Source organism: Manis javanica, chromosome 11, assembly GCF_040802235.1.
Source record: "Manis javanica isolate MJ-LG chromosome 11, MJ_LKY, whole genome shotgun sequence".
Taxonomy (NCBI): Eukaryota; Metazoa; Chordata; class Mammalia; order Pholidota; family Manidae; genus Manis; species Manis javanica.
In genome coordinates, this window is record NC_133166.1 from 112,207,695 (window position 1) to 112,227,490 (window position 19,796).

Sequence of the window (19,796 nt, forward strand, 5' to 3'; positions counted from 1 at the left end):
ACTGACGCTGGGCAAGGAGGGGCGTCCTCGGTCCTGGGGCTGGGAGAACAGCCCGGCTGAGTGTGCAAGGGGCTAAAGACAGTGAAGGGGACCCCAGGCTGCATGCAGCTCTGGGGCTCCGTCTGCAAGCAGCTGGGCTCTGAGGGAGCCCACAGCGCTGGGGGAAGGGCACAGAGGTCCCTGCGGAAATGTCCAGCCACAGCTGGGGGAACAGGGCTCAGGAGCAAAGAAGCAGTTGGCAAGGGGCCAGCTGCCCCACCCTAGGATGTCTTGGGTGCTGTGAATGGATCTTGAGACCCAGGCCACCAATAAAAGTGTGTCGGACCACAGCACGTGTCACCTTGCTGACTCTTCAGCAGCGATGGGGAAAGTGGTGGAGACCAGAGTGGCCCCGGGGGAACAGCAGGGTGCGACCTGGGTTCTGGCCCCTTCACACCCTCAGCTCACTGCTGCCCCCCAGCCCGCATTTGCGTGTTGTGACCTCCTCTCAGAGAATGACAACTTGTCCCCTCTCTGAGTGTGGTATAGGATGGGATGGGGGTGAGGCACGGATCTGCAGGGAGCTGGGAGATGGGCAGTCTGGTGTCTGGCCAGCTCTGAGGCTGGGCATTGGGCCCTTGCAACTGGCAACATGGACAAGCAGGCTCTGTCCATGCTGCCATGTTCCCAGAATGGCACGTTGCACACACGACGTGTCATGTTCTGGCCTCTGCCCTGGACTCACCAAGAGGCGCAGCCTAGGGGGCCGAGCCGTCGTCCACGGGCACCTTCTCGTACTTCCCGTGCCCAGTGGCCACAAACTTGTACCTCTTCCCAGAGGGGGTGCTCTGTGGGGGAAGGAGACCAAGAGCAAAGGTGAGAGCAGCAGAAGGCAGATGCTGCTGCCTCCAGGAAGCCCTCCCCGATGCACTGAGGACAGCCCCCTTTGCCCGCACCTGCTGGATCTGCCCTCCCCGCAACAGCACATTTAGACTCTACCTTGACTGTTGATGAAATCTTGGGGCCTCCTTTCTGCTCCCAGAGGCTTTTCTTGCTCATGTCCCCAGCTACGATATCCTGGGGACAGAGAGAGGACGGGCCACAGGTGTAGACAGACCCCTGGCCTGGGGGAGCTTGAAGCTCTAGGCTCTTGTCTCCTGCCTGCAGGCCCTGCACTCCTGCCTCCATGTCTGAGAGCCCCAGGGTGGAGGAAGGAAGGGAAGGTGGCTCCGTCCGCCCTCACAGGCCAAACGGCCCTCTCCACACAGCTTCTGCCGAGCCCAGTCTGGGGACCCCCAGCCCCAAGGATGCGCCAGGGCTCGTCCACCCACAGTGCCCTGCCTGCAGCCTGGACAACCTCACCCCCGCCTTACCAAAGGAGCCCAGCCGTGACCCTGAAGGGGGTCCTACCTTGCAGGAGGGGCCCTTGGCAGCAGACTGAGCCTGCACCTCTCCCGTCTCCCAGCGGCTCTTGGTGCTTGCCACGGCCATGCTGGGCAGCTCGACGGAGGGCTGGCGGACTAGCCTGGGGGGCCGGCCGGCAGTCTGCAGAGGAGATGGGGCCCGGGATGCTTTGCTGTGCACCCGCACGGGACGCATCAGAGAGGCCCGTGTGAACCCCTCTCGCACACGAATCATGGCCCCTCTGCCCTTCTAGTTCCCCAGGAGTGTTTTCCAGTGTAGGGCTTGGGCAAGGCGCTCAGAAAGATGTGTGTTCCTCTGTTCTGTGTGGAATACTCCCTTAGGACAGCAAGGTGACATGGTGGGACATGCGACAGAAGGAGGCTGGCATCATGCTGTTCATGGAATAGGGCTGGAGGACCATGGGCTGAATGGACGTGCATTGGGTGGAGGGAGAACTGTTGGCCGGACAGAGTGCTGGTGGGATGGGGGTGTTGGTGGGACGGGAGTGTAGGTTGGAGGGTGCGGTGTTGGTTGGAAGGAGAGGTGCAGGTTGGAGGGAGGGACTTGGTTGTAGGGCTGTTGTTTGGATGTAGTGGTGGTGGTGGGTCCAGGAGTGTTGGTCACATGGAAGCGTTTGTTTTGATGGGCAGCGTTGTTTGGATGGATGCATGTTGGCTGGATGGAGCAGCACGGGCTGCATGGGGAGCAGGCGTGTGGGCACCGGCACCAGGCGAGGGCCTGAGCGTACCTCAATGGCCTGGGTGTACTGCTCCAGCCGCTCATCGATCTTGGAGATGGGCGGGGTGGGCTGGGATTTCTTCACGCTGTTGCTGGAGACAGAAGAAGCGTCACGCCCCACGGCCCTCCTCTGGCTTTCGGGCTCCTCTCAGCCCCACCCGAGCTCTCTCCAGCCCCAGGACCTCCCCCCCGTGCCCCTCTCTCCTCAGCCCCTCTTGGAGAACCCTGGTGCCAGCTTGGAAAGCAGTCAGACATACCTCTTCTTGAGGGAGTGGTTCAGGGACTCTGTTCTATCGATGAGCTGTAGAGAATGGGCAGGGACGTGAGCGTGCGAGGCCAGAGCAAGGCCCACGCTCAGGCCCCCCAGCTGCCCCCGTCCCCAGTCCAGCTGCCCATGCATTCATTCTCAAGGATTTGCTGCATGCTGGGCTGGGGGAACAGCAGAGAAAGGGCAGGACCTGCTTCTATTCCTGGAGCTGACACGTGGTAGCCTCTTGGGGGCTGTCACTAGGCCTTGATTCCGGGGGAGAGGAAAGGTGGCTCTGGGCTTGACCTACCGTGGTGCTGGGGCTCAGGGGAGGTGAGCCCTCTCCGGCGGTGCCCTCTAAGACCAGAGGGCTGGGCATCCTGGGCTGCTGACCGTCCTGGGGCTGGAAGAGGGCATGGAGGTCATGGCACACTCTCCCTTTCTGTCCCTCCTGCCCCACCTGGGGCCTGTTGGAGCAAACGCTTCCCCTCCCTGCACCTTAGGACCTTCCTTCCCCCCACCCCGCCTCCCCACCACGACATGCTCTGGTTCTGAAATGCTCTTCAGCAGGGACTGATGAGCACAGGGCAGAGCCCCACAATCGTGCAGAGTCACCACCCCTCTGAGGCTGTGGGGACCAGTCTGAGGTGATGGGGGTTACTTTCTCTGGGCCAGACCCCAAGGCACCCAGACCTGCAGGCAGAGACGGACCCAGTGCGGGAATCAGAGTGTGCCTGGACCCCAGGGAAGCCTCCTCACCTGTTTGTCTGCCTCCTCAGCCTCTGTCGACACTGCGCTGCCCTGCACAGCCCCCTCTGGGCCCTCGGGCTCCGGCCCTCCTGTCCCCTGCCCCTCCTCGGGCTCTGAGCCAGGACTCAAATGCAGCTCCTCCAGGCAGACTCCAGCTGGGCCCTGCTCACTGTCATCCTGGCCCCCACAGGCAAGCAGGGAGGCCCTGTGGGGAGGAGGAGGAAGGCAATGGGTTGAGGGTCACTGCCTGGCTCCAGGCCCTCCCAAGCCTCAGTCTCTCCATCTGTAAGACTAAAGTGGTCACCAGCTGAGCGCCAAGGAATCCTGAGACCCCAGCCTCTCTGGGAGAGTGGGCCCAAGGACCTCAGAGCTGGCCCTGTCCCTGGGGCCTCTGGTGAAGGGTGCCCACTGCCCCATCATCCCTTGGCCTGCCTCTCTTGACAGAGGGCACCCTTGCAGGGAGCTCAGGCCTAGTTTGCAGGCTCTCTGGACAAGCCCCAGCCCAGCACCCTGCTTGTCTGTGTCCACTCAGCCAGCCTGCTCCTGCCACTTCGTGTGGGCACCAGAGGGCCTGAAGGACAGGCTGAGGCTGGTGGCTGTGGGTGGTTCAGGGCATAGTCAGCTGAAGGACAGGGCAGGGCAGGGGTCCCAGCAAGGACCACACCCCTGAGCAGAGGGGCCGCCTTCTGGTCGCAGTGGGGCCCTGCGTGTGAACGGGACTGGTCCTGGAGGAGATGGGAAATTCTGCACTTTCCATGATTCCAGGCCCCTCTGTGTTCATGTCAGCCAAGACCCAGACCCATTGCCCAAGGTGGGTTGGGTCTGAGCCAACAGCCGGCTCACAGAGGCCCCATTCAGCCGAGGCTTACAGGGCCCGGCAGGCGTGGGGGTGGGGAGGAGGCCGCCGGGCAGGAGGGTCCAGCGAAGGGCCAAAGCGCCCCCTGCTGTCGACAGCGGCCATGGCCTGCGGCTGGTGGGAGAGGCGCAGCACATGGCTGTTCGACCCCAACGCCAGTGGACACGCCACCCCTGCTGACCCCAGCCTCCTCCCAGAAACGGGGAGTGCCCGCCGACTCCCGAAAGTGGGTGGGGGAAATGGAGGCCTGGAGGGAGAGCGGCGGGCCGAGGGCCAAGCCAGGGCTAGGGCCCCAGTTAGGCAGTTGGCCTGGGGGTGGGAACCTGCTTCTAGGATGGAAAATAGGTGGTTGAGGGAGAGGGACAGGGGGAGTCTCAGCTAGAGCTCACGGCTGCTTAGGGGCCCTGAAGGGACCAGGAGGTGGCCCAGACAGAGGAGACTCAAGGCCACAGGGGACCCTGTCCCCTAAGCTTGGAGTTCCTGAGCAGAGCTGGACGCTGACCACAGTGGGGGACCTTGAGCATGGCCCGCAGGGGACTGAGAGCAGCTCAGACCCCTGAACTGGGGTGAGCAGGTCCCCATCTCTGGGCCCAGGGGCACTTTGGGTTCAGAACAGCAAACACGTCTGCACATCTGGAAAACTTGTCCCCCACGGCCAGCTCACAGCGCGCACACCTGGAAATACCTGCTCCCCTCCGTGGGAACGGAGATCAGCCAGCCCCGAGGCAGGAAGGGCGGCCGCAGATGTGTGCAGATGTGGCAACGCGCAGCCCAGGCTGCAGCGAGTCGGGGTGGAGCCCGGGGTCCCTGGGGAGGTGTCCTCCCCACCCACTCTGGCCGCCTGGCTGCATCGCTTCCTTCCTTCTCTCTCTCATAACCAGGGGGGTGCTTTGGGGGGCTGGCTGGGAAGGGGAGTGGAGGGCCTGGTGCAGGCACAGGCTGGGAGCTTGGGGAAGCCCCCTGCTTGGCGGCCCCCCCTCCAGGCTCTGGCCCCCACTTGCCTGTCCTCCTGCTGCTCCTGAGGGGGCTCCCCTCTGTCCGAGGTCTCCCCAGCCCCATGATGCCGCTGCTCTGGCCTCTGGGACCAGTCGCTGAAACCCTCGTCCTCGTCCACTTCAGGGGCTTCCACGGGCTTGAGGCTGAGGCTGAAAGAGCAGCACGGGGCGCTCAGAGGGGCCTGACTGTCCAGTGTGGGGGGCGGCGCTGTCATCCAGACCTCTGCCCCGTCTCAGACCCTGGACTCCAGGTGTGGGAGTCGTATCTGCCAGAGGCAGCACCCCACGGGGAGGCTGAGTCCCCACACCGTCGGGGAGTCTCTGAGGGCAGAATTGGGTCTTCCCGATAGTCCGGAACTGCCTGCCACTAGGTTGTGTCTCAACCCACCAAGCCAGGGCTCCCCAAGAACAGGGCTACATCCCCAGTGGGTCCAGGGCTCTATCAGGCCTGAGCTGGGCCTCCCCATCTGTCTAGGGCCCCCAAGAGCTGGACTGTACCTCCTCCGTGGTCGAGGACTCAGAAGGGTGGGTCTGTGCCCCCCATCAGTCTAGAGCTCCCCAAGAGCAGGATTGCCCCTCTCACATCAGTCCAGGGCTCGCTCAGAACTGGGGTGTGCCTCTCCCAGCAGACCAGGACCCCCAAGAGCTGGGCTGTGCCTCCACCATCAACCTGGGGTCCCGGGGTGTGGTGATAAGACTCCCTCACTGTCCTGGCTGAGCCCCTGGCCCCCTCCTGGGCAGCAGTGTGACCCCCTGCAGCTGCCCCCACTGCAGGCCTGCGATCCTGGCGCTGCTGGGCTCCTGGCCTGTCCCCCAGGCCCCGGTCACCGAGGCTGAGGACCTGGTCTGAGGGGCCGTGACTGCCGCCTCCACCCTCCAGAGCGCCGACACGGAGGGAATGGAACAAAACAGGCCTGGGAGGAAGGGAGCAGCATGGGAAGAGCAGTCAGCCTGGCCGGAGTGGCCTCCTGGGCCCAGGGAGGAAGCGAGCAGGCCTGCAGGCCGCCAAGTTGGACGCGTCCTCTGTGAGTCACCAGCAGCAGGGAGCTCGGGCGGGGGGCTCAGGGCCGGGGCCGCACAGCTGGGGTCAGAGTGGTCCAAGCAGGGGCCGGGGCCACGCAGGGCAGCCAGAGCCTGAGTCAGAGCCCCGAGGGGCCAGCTGGGGGACAAGAGGGTGCGGCCGCACGAGCCCCCTGCCAGGCGTCCGGCAGACTCCGTCAGCCCAGGGCCGCGGCGACCCTCACCCTGAGGACACCCCACTCTGGCCCCACCTTCCACCGGACCTCTCCTTGGTTTCACCTGCTCTGGGACCCCCAGCCCAGGGCCAGACCACCAGCCCTCCCCTCCGCCCAGGAGCGGCTCACAGCTTCTGCTCCGGCTCCTCCGGGGAGTGGCCTCCCTCCACGTCCTCATCCTCGTCCCGGGCCCGAAGCTGCTGGTCTCTCTCCTGCCGGTGCTGCCCCTGGGTGGCCTCCTCCTCGTCTTCCACACTCCGCTGCGTGGCGAGCCTGGGGGTGAGCAGAGAGTCCCACCGTGGCCTGCACCCTGCTTCTCCCGCCCAGGTGGCCTTGCTGGGGCCCAGTGCAGGAGACCCGGATAGGCCCTGCCCCCTCTGGGCCTCCGTTTCCTCATATTTGAAGCAGAGGTCGTGAAGGTGCCCTTGGGCCCAGGGGGATGTCTCAGGGCTCTGTAGGCATCTGGACATCCATGTGCCCCCTGGTGAAGGAGGGGATCCCATGTCCAGCAGGCCTGGAGGATCCAGAGGGCACGGTAAGACCCTCCCTTCCATCCCCTCCCACCAGCCTGGCTCCCTGGTCCTAGAGCCAGGACTTCCCAGCCCCGGAGGGCATGGGAAAAGGTTGTTCCAGGTGGCTATGACCAGCCGGCACTGCGAGGCCCACCTGCCTCAGGTGACCCCAGCCTCAGCCAGTTGGGCATGACCCGGCCAGGCCAGGGGCAGACCCAGCAAGGCAGCCGCCGTTCACCCTGACCACCCCAGTGGGTGCCCCTTCCTGCTCCCCAGGAGCACAGCATGGTGGAGAAGGTGGCCCTGCTAGAGGGCCCGGGGCCCAGAGAAAGGGCCACCCCCAGCGTGGGTTTGATGCCACAGCTGAGGAGCCCTACAGGGTCAGCTCGCCCAGCACCACCACTACCCTACTCAGAGCCCTCTGTGGGGCCTCTGGGCTCTTTCAAAGACAGGAACTGAGGCCCAGAGCAGAGCCGGACACCGGGGAGTCTCCTCCCTCAGCACACACCGATGCCCATGGCTTCTCAGGGTCCCTCGCTCACAACTGTACAAGGTGGCCAAGGGCCAGGGGTACAGAGCCTGGCCACCCTGGCCCTGGTGAGGCCCAGCAGGTCTCAGACCATTGGTGCCCTCCAACAGGCACCACATGCCCTGGGCCGCCAGCATGGCTCTGCCTCCCCAGCTCCCCTGGAGCCCAAGGGGAGCCCCGGATCTCTGCTCCTACAGGGCTTACTGCCCCAGCCTGGGGTCTCAGCCCTGAGCTGTGGTGTCCACTGCCTGACCCTGTGGCCCGCTCCTTTGGGGCCTCCAGTTTGGGCCCGGCTGGGCCGTCTGCGTGTTGGCAGCCTTGCCAGGGCATGATCTGACTTCTCCTCGGCCTCCTCGGAGCTTCTCAGACAAAAGCCAGGCCCCTCCACAGCCCCAGCTCAAAGCCCACAGACCCCGTGGCCACAGGGGCCTCTGGCATGCAAACCACACGGCCTGTTCAGACCTCTGCACCCTGGTCTGCCTACACCCACGGCCCCAGAGAGCAACCTAATATCCCACAGCTGGCTCCCATCATGCCATGGGCAGATGCCTATCCAGGCCCTGGGCTGGGGTCCGGGGACCACGTTCTGTCAGGGAGGTGGAGCCTGTGGCCGGGGACCTCAGTTTGGGGACCAGCAGCCCCATCAGATGGAGGCTGGGAGCAGAGTGGGAGCAGACTGGGCCCCAGGCTGAGAGTGGAGAGGAGGCGCCCACAGCCCACAGCTTTCTCCTGGGGGGCTTCTTCCCTACAAGGGATTCCTGGGTGGGTGAGCCTGGCTGTTTTGCTCCCCTCACATCCACGCTGCCCAGGCCCATGGACGTGTTTGTGTCGGGCGTGTGAGGTGTTTTGATCCATGTGTGTCTGTGGCTACATGTGTATGGGGCCGTGTGCACAAGCCCTGGTGGGCCGTGCGTGCCCTGGTGGACTGTGTGGGGCCCTTGCGGGCCAGGACTAAGCCCCAGCCCCTCCTCTGGCTCTCATGCAGCTTCTCTGACAGGGCTGTCCCTGCTGCTCCCAGGCCCAGGGCCCTCCGCCAACAGAACCGAGGGCAGAGACCATGCTGGTCACTCACTCCAAATAGATGTGTGCCGACTCCGAGTCTACCCACACAGCCATATGTCCAGGCCGTACCCGGCTCCTGTACCCGGCCTCATGCACAAACCCATACATGCACACAGATGCAGACGTTCACATACTTTCTCCATGAGCCCCACACGCAGGCCCATGTAGGCACACACACCCACTGTGCACATAAGCCCAAAGCCCCACACAGTGTGCACACGTTGATGCCCACTCCCGTGTGCAGAGGCAGATATGGGAATACGGTGAGTAGAATGGCAGGGCCAGCCCCACAGGACCCGGGGGTGCCCCAGCACCCTGACCCATTTCCTGCCATTGCCCTACAACCGAGGCCAAGGTCTGCTTTCTGAGAACGTCATCCTGAGGAGCCGGCCCTCTGGGGGTCACCCCCCTGCTCCCTGCCATATGCGTGTGGCCCCCAAGCCTCTTGAACAGAGTTGGGGAACAGGGTAGGGGTTTCCTGGTGTCTCTTCAAAGCCCTGCACTTGGAGCCCCCGCTGCTGAAGGACAGGAGCCGCACAGCCCCTTCCTCCTCCCTGCAGCCTGCGCCAGGATATGACTAATGCGGCTCATCCTGTGACCTCACCCCACACTTGCACAGCTGGGCTCCGTTCTGGGAACTGAGAGGGGGCGGCTCTCCTGGGGTGGGGTGGGGGTTTCTGACCCAGGAAAGGCCCCAGAGCCAGCAACCCAGACCCCTTAGCACGCTCAGCAGAGCTGTCAGGACGCTGGCCCCCACCCATGGCCGCTGGCTCAGCCCACCTGCAGCTGAAAGGGATTTGCTGTTCCCGCGCATATGCGATTAGGTTATTTCCTGCATCTGTTCTGGCTGCCTGCGTGGCCAGAGTTCAGCCTGAGGGGCTCTGCACCACCCCTTTCCCCCAGCATTAGGCGCCACTGCAAGGCCTTGCCCCACTGGTGCATGGGCAGACCCCACAGGTCAGGGCAGACTCTTGGCTCCCTTTTCTGAGTGGGGGTCCCCGAATTCAGGGGATGCCCCTGTTGGGTGTGTCCACTGCCTACTGCCCCCGAGTCAAGACTCTGGCCCCCTCCTCTGCAGCACCCAGTCCCCACCGAGTGTCCGATGGTGCCAGTTCTGGTCTGGCGGCCCCCCAGCAGGCCCTCCTTCCCCCGCTGCCCATGTGGCCTCAGTCCTGTTTCAACTGTGTCCCTGCAGGCAGCTTGCCGGTGCTCACCTGTCCCTGGGCACCTACAGGTAGGCTTAGAGTTACGGGGAGAGCTTGGGGGCTTGGTTGGGAGCACTGGCCAAAGGGAAGACGGCTACTCTGGGCAGGCCCGCCATGGGGAAGCTTTTCCTTTAGGCCCACAGGGGACCCATTGGCCACAAGTGCCTGGAGGTGGGAGTTGGCCAGGAGACCTGGGGAGCTGGTCTGGCCCCCTAACCTGGATCCAGGGTGCACGCTGCAGTCCACCAAGGTCTCCAGTCCCCTCCCATGCCCAGCCTCCCTGGGGCCTGCAGTGAAGCAGCACCCATGCCTAATGGGGGACCCTTATGCAGGCAGTCTGGGGAGGGGTCTGCAGGCACAGTGCTGCCAGGGCTCCAACTGCCACCCATCCTTGCAGGCAGGCAGCTGGGGGTGCAGCAGGGAGGGGAGAGCCCGGAGCACGGAGGCAGCAGAGCCAGCAGGGGGGTGGTGGGTGGGTGATGTGCTCCGTGGTCAGCCTCCTGGCCCTGGCGCTGTGGCTCTTCTCCATCTCTGTCTAGCCTGCCTGGCCAGACTTGGGGTTGGAGGTCACAGTCTCACCACTCTGGTCTGTCCTGCCTGTTGGATCCTGCATTGCTGTGGCCAGGGCTGGCCCCGTGCTCGCTGTTCCTACATCTGCCCTGTGTGCTATGCACAGGCTCTCCCACCCCTGGGGTCCAGGGCGGGGGTTCTCCACCCTGCCGCCATTCCCAGCTGCCTTGGGAACCTGTCCCCACCCCATCCTTCCCCCAGTTGCCCCTTTCTGGGTGTATGTGCCCTGCAGGGCATGGGGGAGGGACCCCTTTCCTCCATGGCCCAGGGGCCAAGTAGACATCCCACTTGGCAAGCCCGGACCCCACTGCCCAGGGAAACCGAGGAGGTGACCCTGAACCTGGGACTGAAAGATGAGCAGGGCTTTGCAGGCTGGGGAGAGGGGGAGAGGGGGAGCCACGGCCAGGTGCTCAGCGTGGTCAAGGCCGGGGAGTGGCCGCTAGGGGAAGAGGGCCCACCGGGTTGACATTCTGGGAGGTTGTGGAGGAGGGGGACACGCAGAGGGAGCAGGGGGAGCAGGGAGTGGCCTGGGGCTGGCCTGGGAGGGCAGGGGTGTCCGGAGCACCAGGCTCCAGGCCTGAGGTCCCTCCCCGAGGCTTTCCCAGCTCCCTCTCTCCCTCCAGGGCCTGTGGCCAGGCAGAAGGGGGCACGGGGCTTAGAGCTAAAGGCCACCACGTGTGAGGACCAGGGAGCAAAGCCTGCTCTCCCCGCCTCTCCCCATCTCATGGGCCCAGCAAGGGCGGCACTGACCGGCTGGGCCTGGGAGCAGAGCTCAGTCTTGGGAAGAGCCACTGCAGATGCCTAAACTGAGGCTGTGAGCAGGGAGTGACGCATGGAGGACCCTGGAGAGGAATGAGGTGGGGACCCTGCCGCCATCCCCAGGGGACAGGTGGGAAGGCAGGCTGAGTGGGACTGCGGAGTGTCAGGCTGGGTGTCGCCCCAGACGGAGGGGGCCCCAGGGCACCCGGGCAGGGTCAATGCAGGCCAGGGGGGAGGGAGGCCGGCTGTACTGTGGCTGTACTGTGTTCTCTCTGCTCGCTTCCAGGGTGAGACCCCAGGCCCAGCTCATCAGGGTGAGACCCAGGACCCTCCCAGGGTTGCCAAGCTTGCTTCCCTGGGACTGGGGTGCTGCTGATAGCTCTGTGCCCACCCAAAGGAGGCTGAAGCCCCAGCAGGGGTAGGCCCAGCCCACACTCCACACTGTGTCCCTCTTGGCCCTGGTGGGCAGGTCTCCCTGGAAGAGGGAGCATCGGCCTGCCTGCAACCACAGAGGGGCTGGCACTCCAAAGGGTGCAGACTGGGTGCGCAGGCTGCCCCAAGGTGTGGGGATGGAGGAAGGCCCCAAGGGGCCAGGCTCCGGGCAGGTGCAAGGCAGCCTCCCAGAGCCCCCTCCCTGAGGCCAGGCATCCTAGGGGGGCCCTGGGAAGGGTCCCGCCCCCACCCAGGTGCCAGCTCTTTCCCAGACCTGGTCGGGGGGACCCCGCGGCAGACGGGTGGCTCTACCTCTCTAAGCCCCACCGGAGGGGAAAAGCCAGAGCAGCCTGCTTATGGGGATCTGACCTCAACAGTGACACAGGCCCAGAGCCACCAGCGAGGACTGCCTTCTCCTGGCATCTGCCCTCCATGGCCCTGGCTGTCGTCTCCCTAGCAGTGTGGTTCCTGCAGGGTCCTGGGGGGCCTCTTGTTTGCAGAGACCCCTGGAAAGCCCAGGAGCCCCCCTTGCGTCTGCCTTTCCTACCAGTCCCTGGAGCGACCAGGCAGGGCAGCCTCCGCCTCCATCTCTGGTCACCAAGGATCCCGCCTCCTCCTCCTTCACCCCACCGGAGTCCCTCGGGAGCACCTCCTCCAGAGGCCCCCACCACCTGCCCCAGACCCCACTCAGCCCATGTCAGCCCCACCGCTGGCCTTGAAGTGCCACCTCGTTCTCAGCTCGCTCATGGGAGGCATCGCCCCACTTTACAGCTGAAGAGGGGGCCTGAGGTCTCTCACTGGGAACGGAGGGCAAGGGGATGTCCATGCTGCCACCATCCCCAGCCTCCCACCCTAGCCCAGTCCCGGCTGCCCTGCAAGGGCACCGCCATGGCTGCCACCCACTGCACAGCCCCCTAGTCAGCCAGGCCTGTGCTCAGCTCCTCGTCCTGCCTGGGACCCTCTGTCCCCACCATTCCTCTCCCCCACCTTATGATCTCAGAGGCGCCAAGAAAACCACACCAACCCTGTGGGGGGGCCCAAGGGGAGGGAGGACCTCTATTTCAAACCTCATTTGGGAGGCAGTAGCTGGCAGGAAATCCATCCTAGGTGGACATGGGGTTGCAGAGGGCAGGGGCTCTTGGGCAGCAAATCGATGCACAGGCCTCCGGGAAATGCTGGGGTCAGGGCACAGCAGTTGGCCTGGGAGGGCTGAGAGCCCACCCTCCCTTCTCTTCCTACCCTGGGGTCCAGATGTGGAAACCTGCCCCTCACACCAGGGTGACCCGTAGTGCCAGCATATTCCAGACGGTCGCTCCCTTGAGGAGTGTGCTGTGGGCGGGGTCTGTCCCTGGGGTCCCTACCCTCCACCCAGTTGGAGCAGCTGCCCAGGCACCCTGGCACTGGAGTGAGACCCCCCACCCCCCTGCACCATGCAAGAGGAGCGGACCTCATCCCTGCAGGCGGGGAGGCTCCCTCCCTGGACCACTGCTGCCCCCTGCACGCTGCTTGCCCCTGGGGTTCACACCAGACCCGAGACATGGGGACTGCCTCAGGGCCCATGTAATGGACAGCTCAGTCCTGAGGGAGTCTGAGACCCCAGAACCTTCCTTGCAGGGGCCCAAGTACAGATCTCCCTTGACAACTTGGTTACACAGAGCCCTGACCTTGGGTCCCACAAGACTTGGGCCCCGAAGCCCCTCTATGTGAGCTTTCCCTCGGTCCTCAAAGGTCAGGGACTGTCCACCTCTGCCCCAGAGGAGGGTCCATAACGGAGCTCCATGGCCAGCCAACAGCCCGTCACCTCCCTCTGGTGGGGTGCCCTACCTCCTGTGATGTGCTCCGTGGTCAGCCTCCTGGCCCTGGCGCTGTGGCTCTTCTCCATCTCTGCCTGGCCTGCCTGTCCAGACTTGAGGTCGGAGGTCACAGTCTCACCACTCTGGTCTGTCCTGCCTGTTGGATCCTGGCATGGCTGTGGCCAGGGCTGGCCCCGTGCTCGCTGTTCCTCCATCTGCCCTGTGCGCTGTGCACGCGGCTCCTTCCCCTCCCCTCCGAGTCACTGATCACAGTGCAGCAGGGGCCTGGGCCAAGTGCCGCCCAGGAGACCTTCCAGGGTGCCCCGCCCCCTGGCCTCAGCAAGCCCTCCCGACCACTTCTACACTGGCACAGAGCATCCCTCAGCCCGACCTCCCCGGGGACCCGGCAAGGGTCTGACCACACAGTGGCCTAAGGGGCCACAGCCCCATCCCATCTCCTCTTGGCACTGGACAGCCCTCTAGGGGCGCCGGTTGCTCCCGAGCCAGGCTGGGACGGCCTGGAACAGCTCTAGAGTGCTTACAGGGCCAGGCTTGGCATGTTCCAAGGCACACGACTGGTGGCTGGCACTGGCAGGAGCCTCTGCCGCCTGTCCCCTTCCACCTGCCGGCTGTGCCAGATCTACCTCACACCCCGAAGGCCCGGGCATCACTGAAATGCCTGTTGTCCTCAGCTGAGTCCTGGGGTCTGTCCATCGTTCAAAACTTGTCTGTCCACTTGGCATCTCACCACCTGACCCTCGGCCCCCAGCTCCACCTTTCTGGAAAGCCCTGGGCTCCCAAGTGTGTGCAGCAGACTCTGCCTGATGCCTCCGTGCCACCTCTGCCCCCAGGGCCCTGGAGGCCCTGCCTGGATGCTGAGTCCCTGCCCAGAAGCATTCCTCAATCCCCAGTTCCTCAGGACTGACCGTTCCCCTGAGGGCGCAGGGGGCATGGCAGGGCAGGAAGAGCTGGGGCTTTGCCCCTGGACTGGCCTTGAGTCAGGCTCCATCGTGCCACCCTCGAGGGTGTATCCTCGAATGCTGCAGACCCCTGCTGCCCAGCCCCCAGGGGGGCGGGTGGGACCCTGAAACTCCCAGAGCCTCAGCTTCCTTATCCACGCAAAAGGTGCCAGGCTAGCCCTGAGCGTGTCCCACCGGCTGAGGTCAGGTGGGATCTGCCCTGGCTCTCTGCCCCCAGGGTCGTGACCAAGAGCTGGGGGCTCAGCCAGAGCAGCTCCATGTAAAGGGGCAAAGTGACCCTACAGCCAGCGCCGCTACGGAGGAGGGAACCCGGGGCTTACAGGTGCCCGGGCTCGCTTGGGGCTCCCACAGCCCCAGGCAATGGCACAGGCAGGATCTCCCCATCCACTGCTGCGGGGGGACCACATGGGGGACCCCTCGAGCCCCCGTCCTGCTTATCCACCCCTTTTCTGTGGCTTCCCTCGGCCTCTCCCCACTGATGACCTCTGTCCTGTCCCACCCCCTCCTGGTCTCGTCCCACGTTCCCCCGCTGCCCCCACCTACCCCCCTTGCTCTCACCTCCCTCCTTCTCCTCCCTCCCCCCCACCCGTGGGTAGGACGCAGTGTGGAGAAGCCATGGCAGCCACAGGCACGCAGCATCCTGGCCCCGCCCCTCCTCCAGCCCTCCTGCTGGCTGTGCGCCAAGGCCCACCCTCACTCCAGGCTCACCCAGGGCCAGGCCCACGTCCTCTCCCTGCCCTGCAGGGGCCACTGAGGGCTTCTCTCCCTTGAGTCCCCTCCTATTGCCAGTGCCCACCTGCCCCTGGACACCTATGTGGGTCAGCCCCAGGCCACCAACCTCTGCTGAGCTGCTCTGGGCCCCATGAGGTGTTCCTGGGGGCCATGCCCCTCTAGCCATCTTTGGGGGCTCAGGACCCACTGGGTGCCTCCTCAAGGGTGTGGGGTATGGCGGTGAAGCCCCCAGGTGCCCAGTGCTTAGGGCTGCTGCTTGCTTGCGGCTCTGCCCCACTCTGATTCATGGGCTGGGTTCCAGCCCAGCCTGAACACCAGAGCTCTGGGCTCTGATCCTGACACCCTGTCCAGGGCTCTGGATACAGAGCTAGGCTCGCTGGGGTTCTCGGGGCCACACCCACTCTGGCCAACAGACCACCTGCTCCTGCAGGGACACCACCCATTGGGCTCCTGGCGCTGCTTCTCCAGGGTGGGGCCACCCCACTCCCCCAGACCTGGGGCCTCGGAAGGGCCCGAGGCAGCCATGCCCTTTGGAGGCCTGGCTTCCCCCAGCCCCTTCAGGCCAGTCCTGCAGTCCGGCCCGGCAGCTGAAGCCTGCTGCCGGGCATACAGGTGGGAAGGCACAGGGTCCCCGGGGCCCCAGGAGCAAGCCAGATCCAGACGGGGAGCATGAGAGGGCACAGGGCTGCCTCTCCCCCTGGCCCATGGGGCAGTTTTTAATCTTCAAATGGTTTCAGTTTACACCCCTGCCACTGCTGACATCCAGCAGGCCCCCCAGAACTTGTCCCAGGAGGCCACCTCCAGCTGCTGAGGCCCCCCTGCTGCCCTGCCTCTGGGCAGTCTTCAGCGAAGGACTGGAGCAAAGCAGAGGTTGAGGGCATGGGCTGATCACTAGGCTCTCTGGGCCTGGTCTCCTATCTTCCCACAGGGACAAGGACCTGTCTGCCTGGGCTTTGGGAAGCAACATCAATGAGATGTGGCCAAAAGGGGTGGATGCTAACTACAGAGGGGTGGCAGGAACGTCCCCAGCCCCCAGGCCCCTCACGTCACATGTGGGCACCCAGCCCGGCACTGGGTCAGGGGCCTGGAGGGCAGCAGGCGAGCACACATCGCTGAGCATTGCTGCATGTGGTCTGGGATTTGCTCCCAGAGGCCTGGCTGGCACGTTGCTCTTTGGGGGGACTCTCTCCTGCTGCCCACAGCAGGAGTTCAAAGGGACACTTGCTCTGCCCCCACCCACTGGCCTGCTTCCCACAGGCCCCCCACCCCCACCCAGGTCCTCAGGGGCTCACACCCAGCCAGCCCCCAACCCTCGGCTGGGCTGCAGCTGCACCCCCGAGTCCACTGGTGCCTCCAGTGTGCCCCGGCTTGCCCAGGGCAGCAGCCTGGCACTGGGTTTGGGAGAGAGCCAGAGCCACAGCTGGACAGACGTTTGTGGCCTGGGCCTTTCTGGGGTGAGGGGCATGTGCCCAGCCAGGCACTGGGGCCCCTCCTGTCATTCCCCCACGGGCTGTACGGCTCTCCTCTTGGGCCTGTTTCCCATTTTTTAAGTGGTGCTGGTGAGCCCTGGAGACTGACTCTGGGACCTCCTCAGGCCCCAGAGTCCCTGGAGGTGGACAGCAGTGACTCTTAGGAGGGCACGTCCCAAGCAGGCAGGGCGGAGAGGCCCTTCCTGAACACAGGGCCCCATGCGAGGGCTCCCTGGCCAGCAGGGCCAGACCTGCCAGGCCCAGACAGGACAAGACGTGAGTGGAGCCCAGGAGGTGACTCAAGGAAGGCGGCCCCAGGAATGGGCAGAGTGGGACTGTGAGGGATCGTGCCCAACAGGGCCCCCCAAAGCCCGTCACTGGTCCTGGTGGCCCTTGGGCTATACCAGGATGGGGCCAGGAGAGAGCCATCACTCCACATCTGCAGGGACCCAGCAAGCCAGAGCTAGAGGGGCTCAGGTCTGCTCTCAGTTCTGCCACTTGCTGCTCAGCCTGCCTGTCCACCTGCTCATCCCTCCTCCCACATGGGGTTAAGGCTTGGGTGGGCCTGAGGATGCAAAGAGATGCCTGTCCCACCTGCAGGAGCTTGCATTCTGCCCATCCAAAGAGGCAGGGAGCAGGCCTTTGGGCCTGAAAGAGGAGAGGCCCAGGCAGGCTGCGTGGAGGAGGCAGCATTTCAGCTAGGCCTTAGATGCTTGGAAGGGTTGGGGAGAAGGAAGAGCATTGCAGGCAGCTCAGAGGGAGGGGTGAGTGGCAGAGGTGCAGAGCAGTGGCTCTGGGCCTGCCTTTGGCCGTTTGCCCTGCTGCTTCTCCACACCTGTGTTAGTCAGGTTCTGCCACACCAGTACGTTGCAGAGGAGGGAACTGATGCCCAGAGCGGACAGGGCACTGGCCCTGGGCCCGAGGGTGCAGGAGTCAGGATTCCTTCGTGGGGAGATCTGATTCCTGGGCCATGCTTCCTGCACAAGGCTGGCGCGCTAAAGGTAGGTGGCGCAGTGAGTGTGACTACAAAGGCCAGCTTCATCATCTGCAAAGTGGGGTGATGGATGGGCCCCAAGGGCCAGCAGGGCTACAGGCAAGGAAGGCCCTGGCCACCCGCTGAAGGTGCGCTCTTCACCCTGGGAAGTCTGGGCCAGGGAGCCACCCGGGGGCCAGGGAAAGGGTCTCAGAGCAGCAAGAGCCTGCAGCCTGAGGCCCCGTGGTGCACATGGGTGAGGAGCAGACGCGCCCACACATACCTGCAGGCACACCCCTCACCCTGCCCACAGAGGGCTGCAGAGCCACCGGGCTGGGGCCGGGCTCCAGGGCAAGGCCCGGGGATCTGCACACCCAGCCCCGCCACACGGCCAGGCCCGGCAGTGCTGACCCTCTGTGGTGGCCCTGGCGTGGGCACCCTGCCTTGCCTCTTCCCCAGCCTGGGCCGCGGGACCTACCTCAGGAGGCTCTCCAGGCCCTGTTGGCTAGAATTCTTTCTCAGGAGCACCGAGCTGCTCATGTTCCTTGTGGATGCCCGCTGGCCAGCGACCTGGCCTGACCCCGGCTCTGGGGATGCTGCGGCTTCAAAGGCTCCTGCCCCACCTGCCCTCTGCTGCCCTCCTCCTGCCACTGGGACCCTCTACCCTCCTGGTTGCTCCCTTCCCTTCCCTTCCCTCCCCCTGCTCACGCCGCTTTCTGTCTCTGTCCCTGTCCCTTTCGTTCCAAGCCATCTCCCCTCCGTCTGGTTGTCTGATCTCTCTCTGGCTCTGACAGCCTCTCCCTGTCTCGCCTCTGTCTGCTTGTCTGTGACCTTCTGTCTGTCTCTCCTGGCCTCTCTGGCCCAGGGAGTCCTGGGTTACCCTGTGCCCTCTGCCCCATCTCTGTGGCCTCTGACCTTGTGGGTCTCTCCTTCAGGATGCCTAGCAGCTGCTTCCCATTTGCCCCCTCAGTCCCCTTTGCCCACCCGCCTCGGTCTCCTCCACCTCCCCTCTCTCTCCTTCCGAGACTAGTAAAAATGTCAGAGAGAAACCCTCCCAGCCCAGCAGCCTTGGGGGCTTAGCAGGAGTGGCCTGTGGCGGGCAGCCTACCGCCCCCGTCCCGCCTGGCCTGCCCCTCGACCACCTTGGCCGCTGCCCTGTGCTGTCCCCACCCACTGATGGGTGCCTAGCCCCCCACACTGCCCTCTCCACCCCCACTGCCCTGGCCTGGCTGCTTGGCTACACTCTTTTCCTCTCCTTTATCTACCTTGTGGGTCCAGCCCCCACCTGCCCCCACGGCCCCTAGGCCCTGGGCCCTGCCTCCCCCTCCTCGGGTCCCCTTCTCCCCGGCCCCACACGCAGCCCCTCTCCTCTTCCCTGTGGTCTCTCCTGCTCCCTGTCTCTGTCTCCCTTGCCCCCACCCCCTCCTGGTTCTCCATTTTCCCTTTGTTTATTCTGGGGCCATCTGCTCCTGCTATCACCGCAAGGGGGAGGCCAGAGCACCCCAGAACCCTCTCTGTTCCCCAAATGGGGAGACTGCTGCCCTCCCCAGGTTCCTTCCAGACAACAATGGGGGGTCAAAGCAGCAAGACCCCAAGACACAGAGACAAACACAGCCTCTCCCATCCTATTAGAGAGCCACGTGGCCAGTGGCCTGCTGCCCTGGCTGGAGGGCCCCCGGTGCCCCCCGTTCTCTAGCCAAGGCCCTGGAGGAGCAGCCCGGCCCACAGTTTCTCTGGCTGGGCTTAGTCACTGGTACTCATTTGGGGGCACTCAGGCAAATGGCTGGACAAGTGGGGCCGGACTCGCTTCCATGGGGAGTCGCTGTGGCCAGCTCTTTGCCAAGCAGTCTCACGTTCAGTAGCATGCTAGGCTCACCCACACTTATGGCCACCCTCAGAGGCAGACACCACTGTACCCATGTCCTGTATGGGGAGACCTAGGCTCAGACTGGTACCCCAGGTCGCACAGCCACAACCACACACCAGGTCTGCCAACCGCGGCTGCCATGCAAGACTGGCCTGGAGAGTACAGTCCAATCTGCCCCTGCTGCCCTCTGTCCCCACTGGCAGAGACCCTGTGGGGGCCAGGAAGTCTGGTTCAGATCCCTCTGAAGTACACACATCAGGTGGGGTCCTGTGGCACATCCTGGAGGGGAGATCACAGCTCTCGCTGCCCCCCTATGACCCAGGAGGAGCCAGAGAATGTGGGGTGTGCCACAGAGGTGGGTGTGCCCTGTCCCCATCCCCAGCCTCCAGCCAGAGGTGCAGAGACCTGAGGGTTCTGGTGGAGAAAGGAGAAGGCGTGGGGAGGGGGCAGGCGGCAGGGCCAGGTCACCCGCAGGAAGTAAGCTTGTGTCACTTCTATCTCAACCTGCCCGTCTCCCCCTTGCCTCCTACTCTTAGCCCTGGAGCCCCAGTCCTGGATAGACAGGAAGGAAATGTGCCGAAGCATATTGGGGTTCCAAAGACGGGAAAATATTCCCGCAGGGGAGAGGGCTACCTAGGACGATGGGGATTCCCTGTCACTAAAAACTTAAAATAGAATCACACGGCTATCTATCGGAAATGCTGATGTG

General features: G+C 64.5%; 1 protein-coding gene across 3 annotated transcripts in view; it reads right to left on the minus strand.

The window, feature by feature from the left end:
- The window catches only part of LSP1 (lymphocyte specific protein 1), a 34,994-nt gene that overhangs the window by 3,281 nt on the left and 11,917 nt on the right, over positions 1 to 19,796 (minus strand). The window contains exons 1-11 of one of the 3 annotated variants that reach the window (XM_017654159.3): positions 13,098 to 13,282; positions 12,341 to 12,448; positions 6,334 to 6,477; positions 4,976 to 5,119; positions 3,128 to 3,323; positions 2,679 to 2,771; positions 2,379 to 2,422; positions 2,132 to 2,213; positions 1,390 to 1,524; positions 979 to 1,056; positions 725 to 827 (exon numbers count right to left, since the gene is read on the minus strand). In XM_017654159.3, coding sequence (XP_017509648.2) covers positions 738 to 827; positions 979 to 1,056; positions 1,390 to 1,524; positions 2,132 to 2,213; positions 2,379 to 2,422; positions 2,679 to 2,771; positions 3,128 to 3,323; positions 4,976 to 5,119; positions 6,334 to 6,477; positions 12,341 to 12,375 — 1,041 coding nt within the window. In that variant the 5' untranslated portion in view covers positions 12,376 to 12,448; positions 13,098 to 13,282 and the 3' untranslated portion in view covers positions 725 to 737. Of the gene's footprint in view, positions 1 to 724; positions 828 to 978; positions 1,057 to 1,389; positions 1,525 to 2,131; positions 2,214 to 2,378; positions 2,423 to 2,678; positions 2,772 to 3,127; positions 3,324 to 4,975; positions 5,120 to 6,333; positions 6,478 to 7,498; positions 7,591 to 12,340; positions 12,449 to 13,097; positions 13,283 to 19,796 lie in introns of those variants that run through there. The other 2 variants (XM_073217358.1, XM_037011484.2) reach the window with 2 other exon arrangements.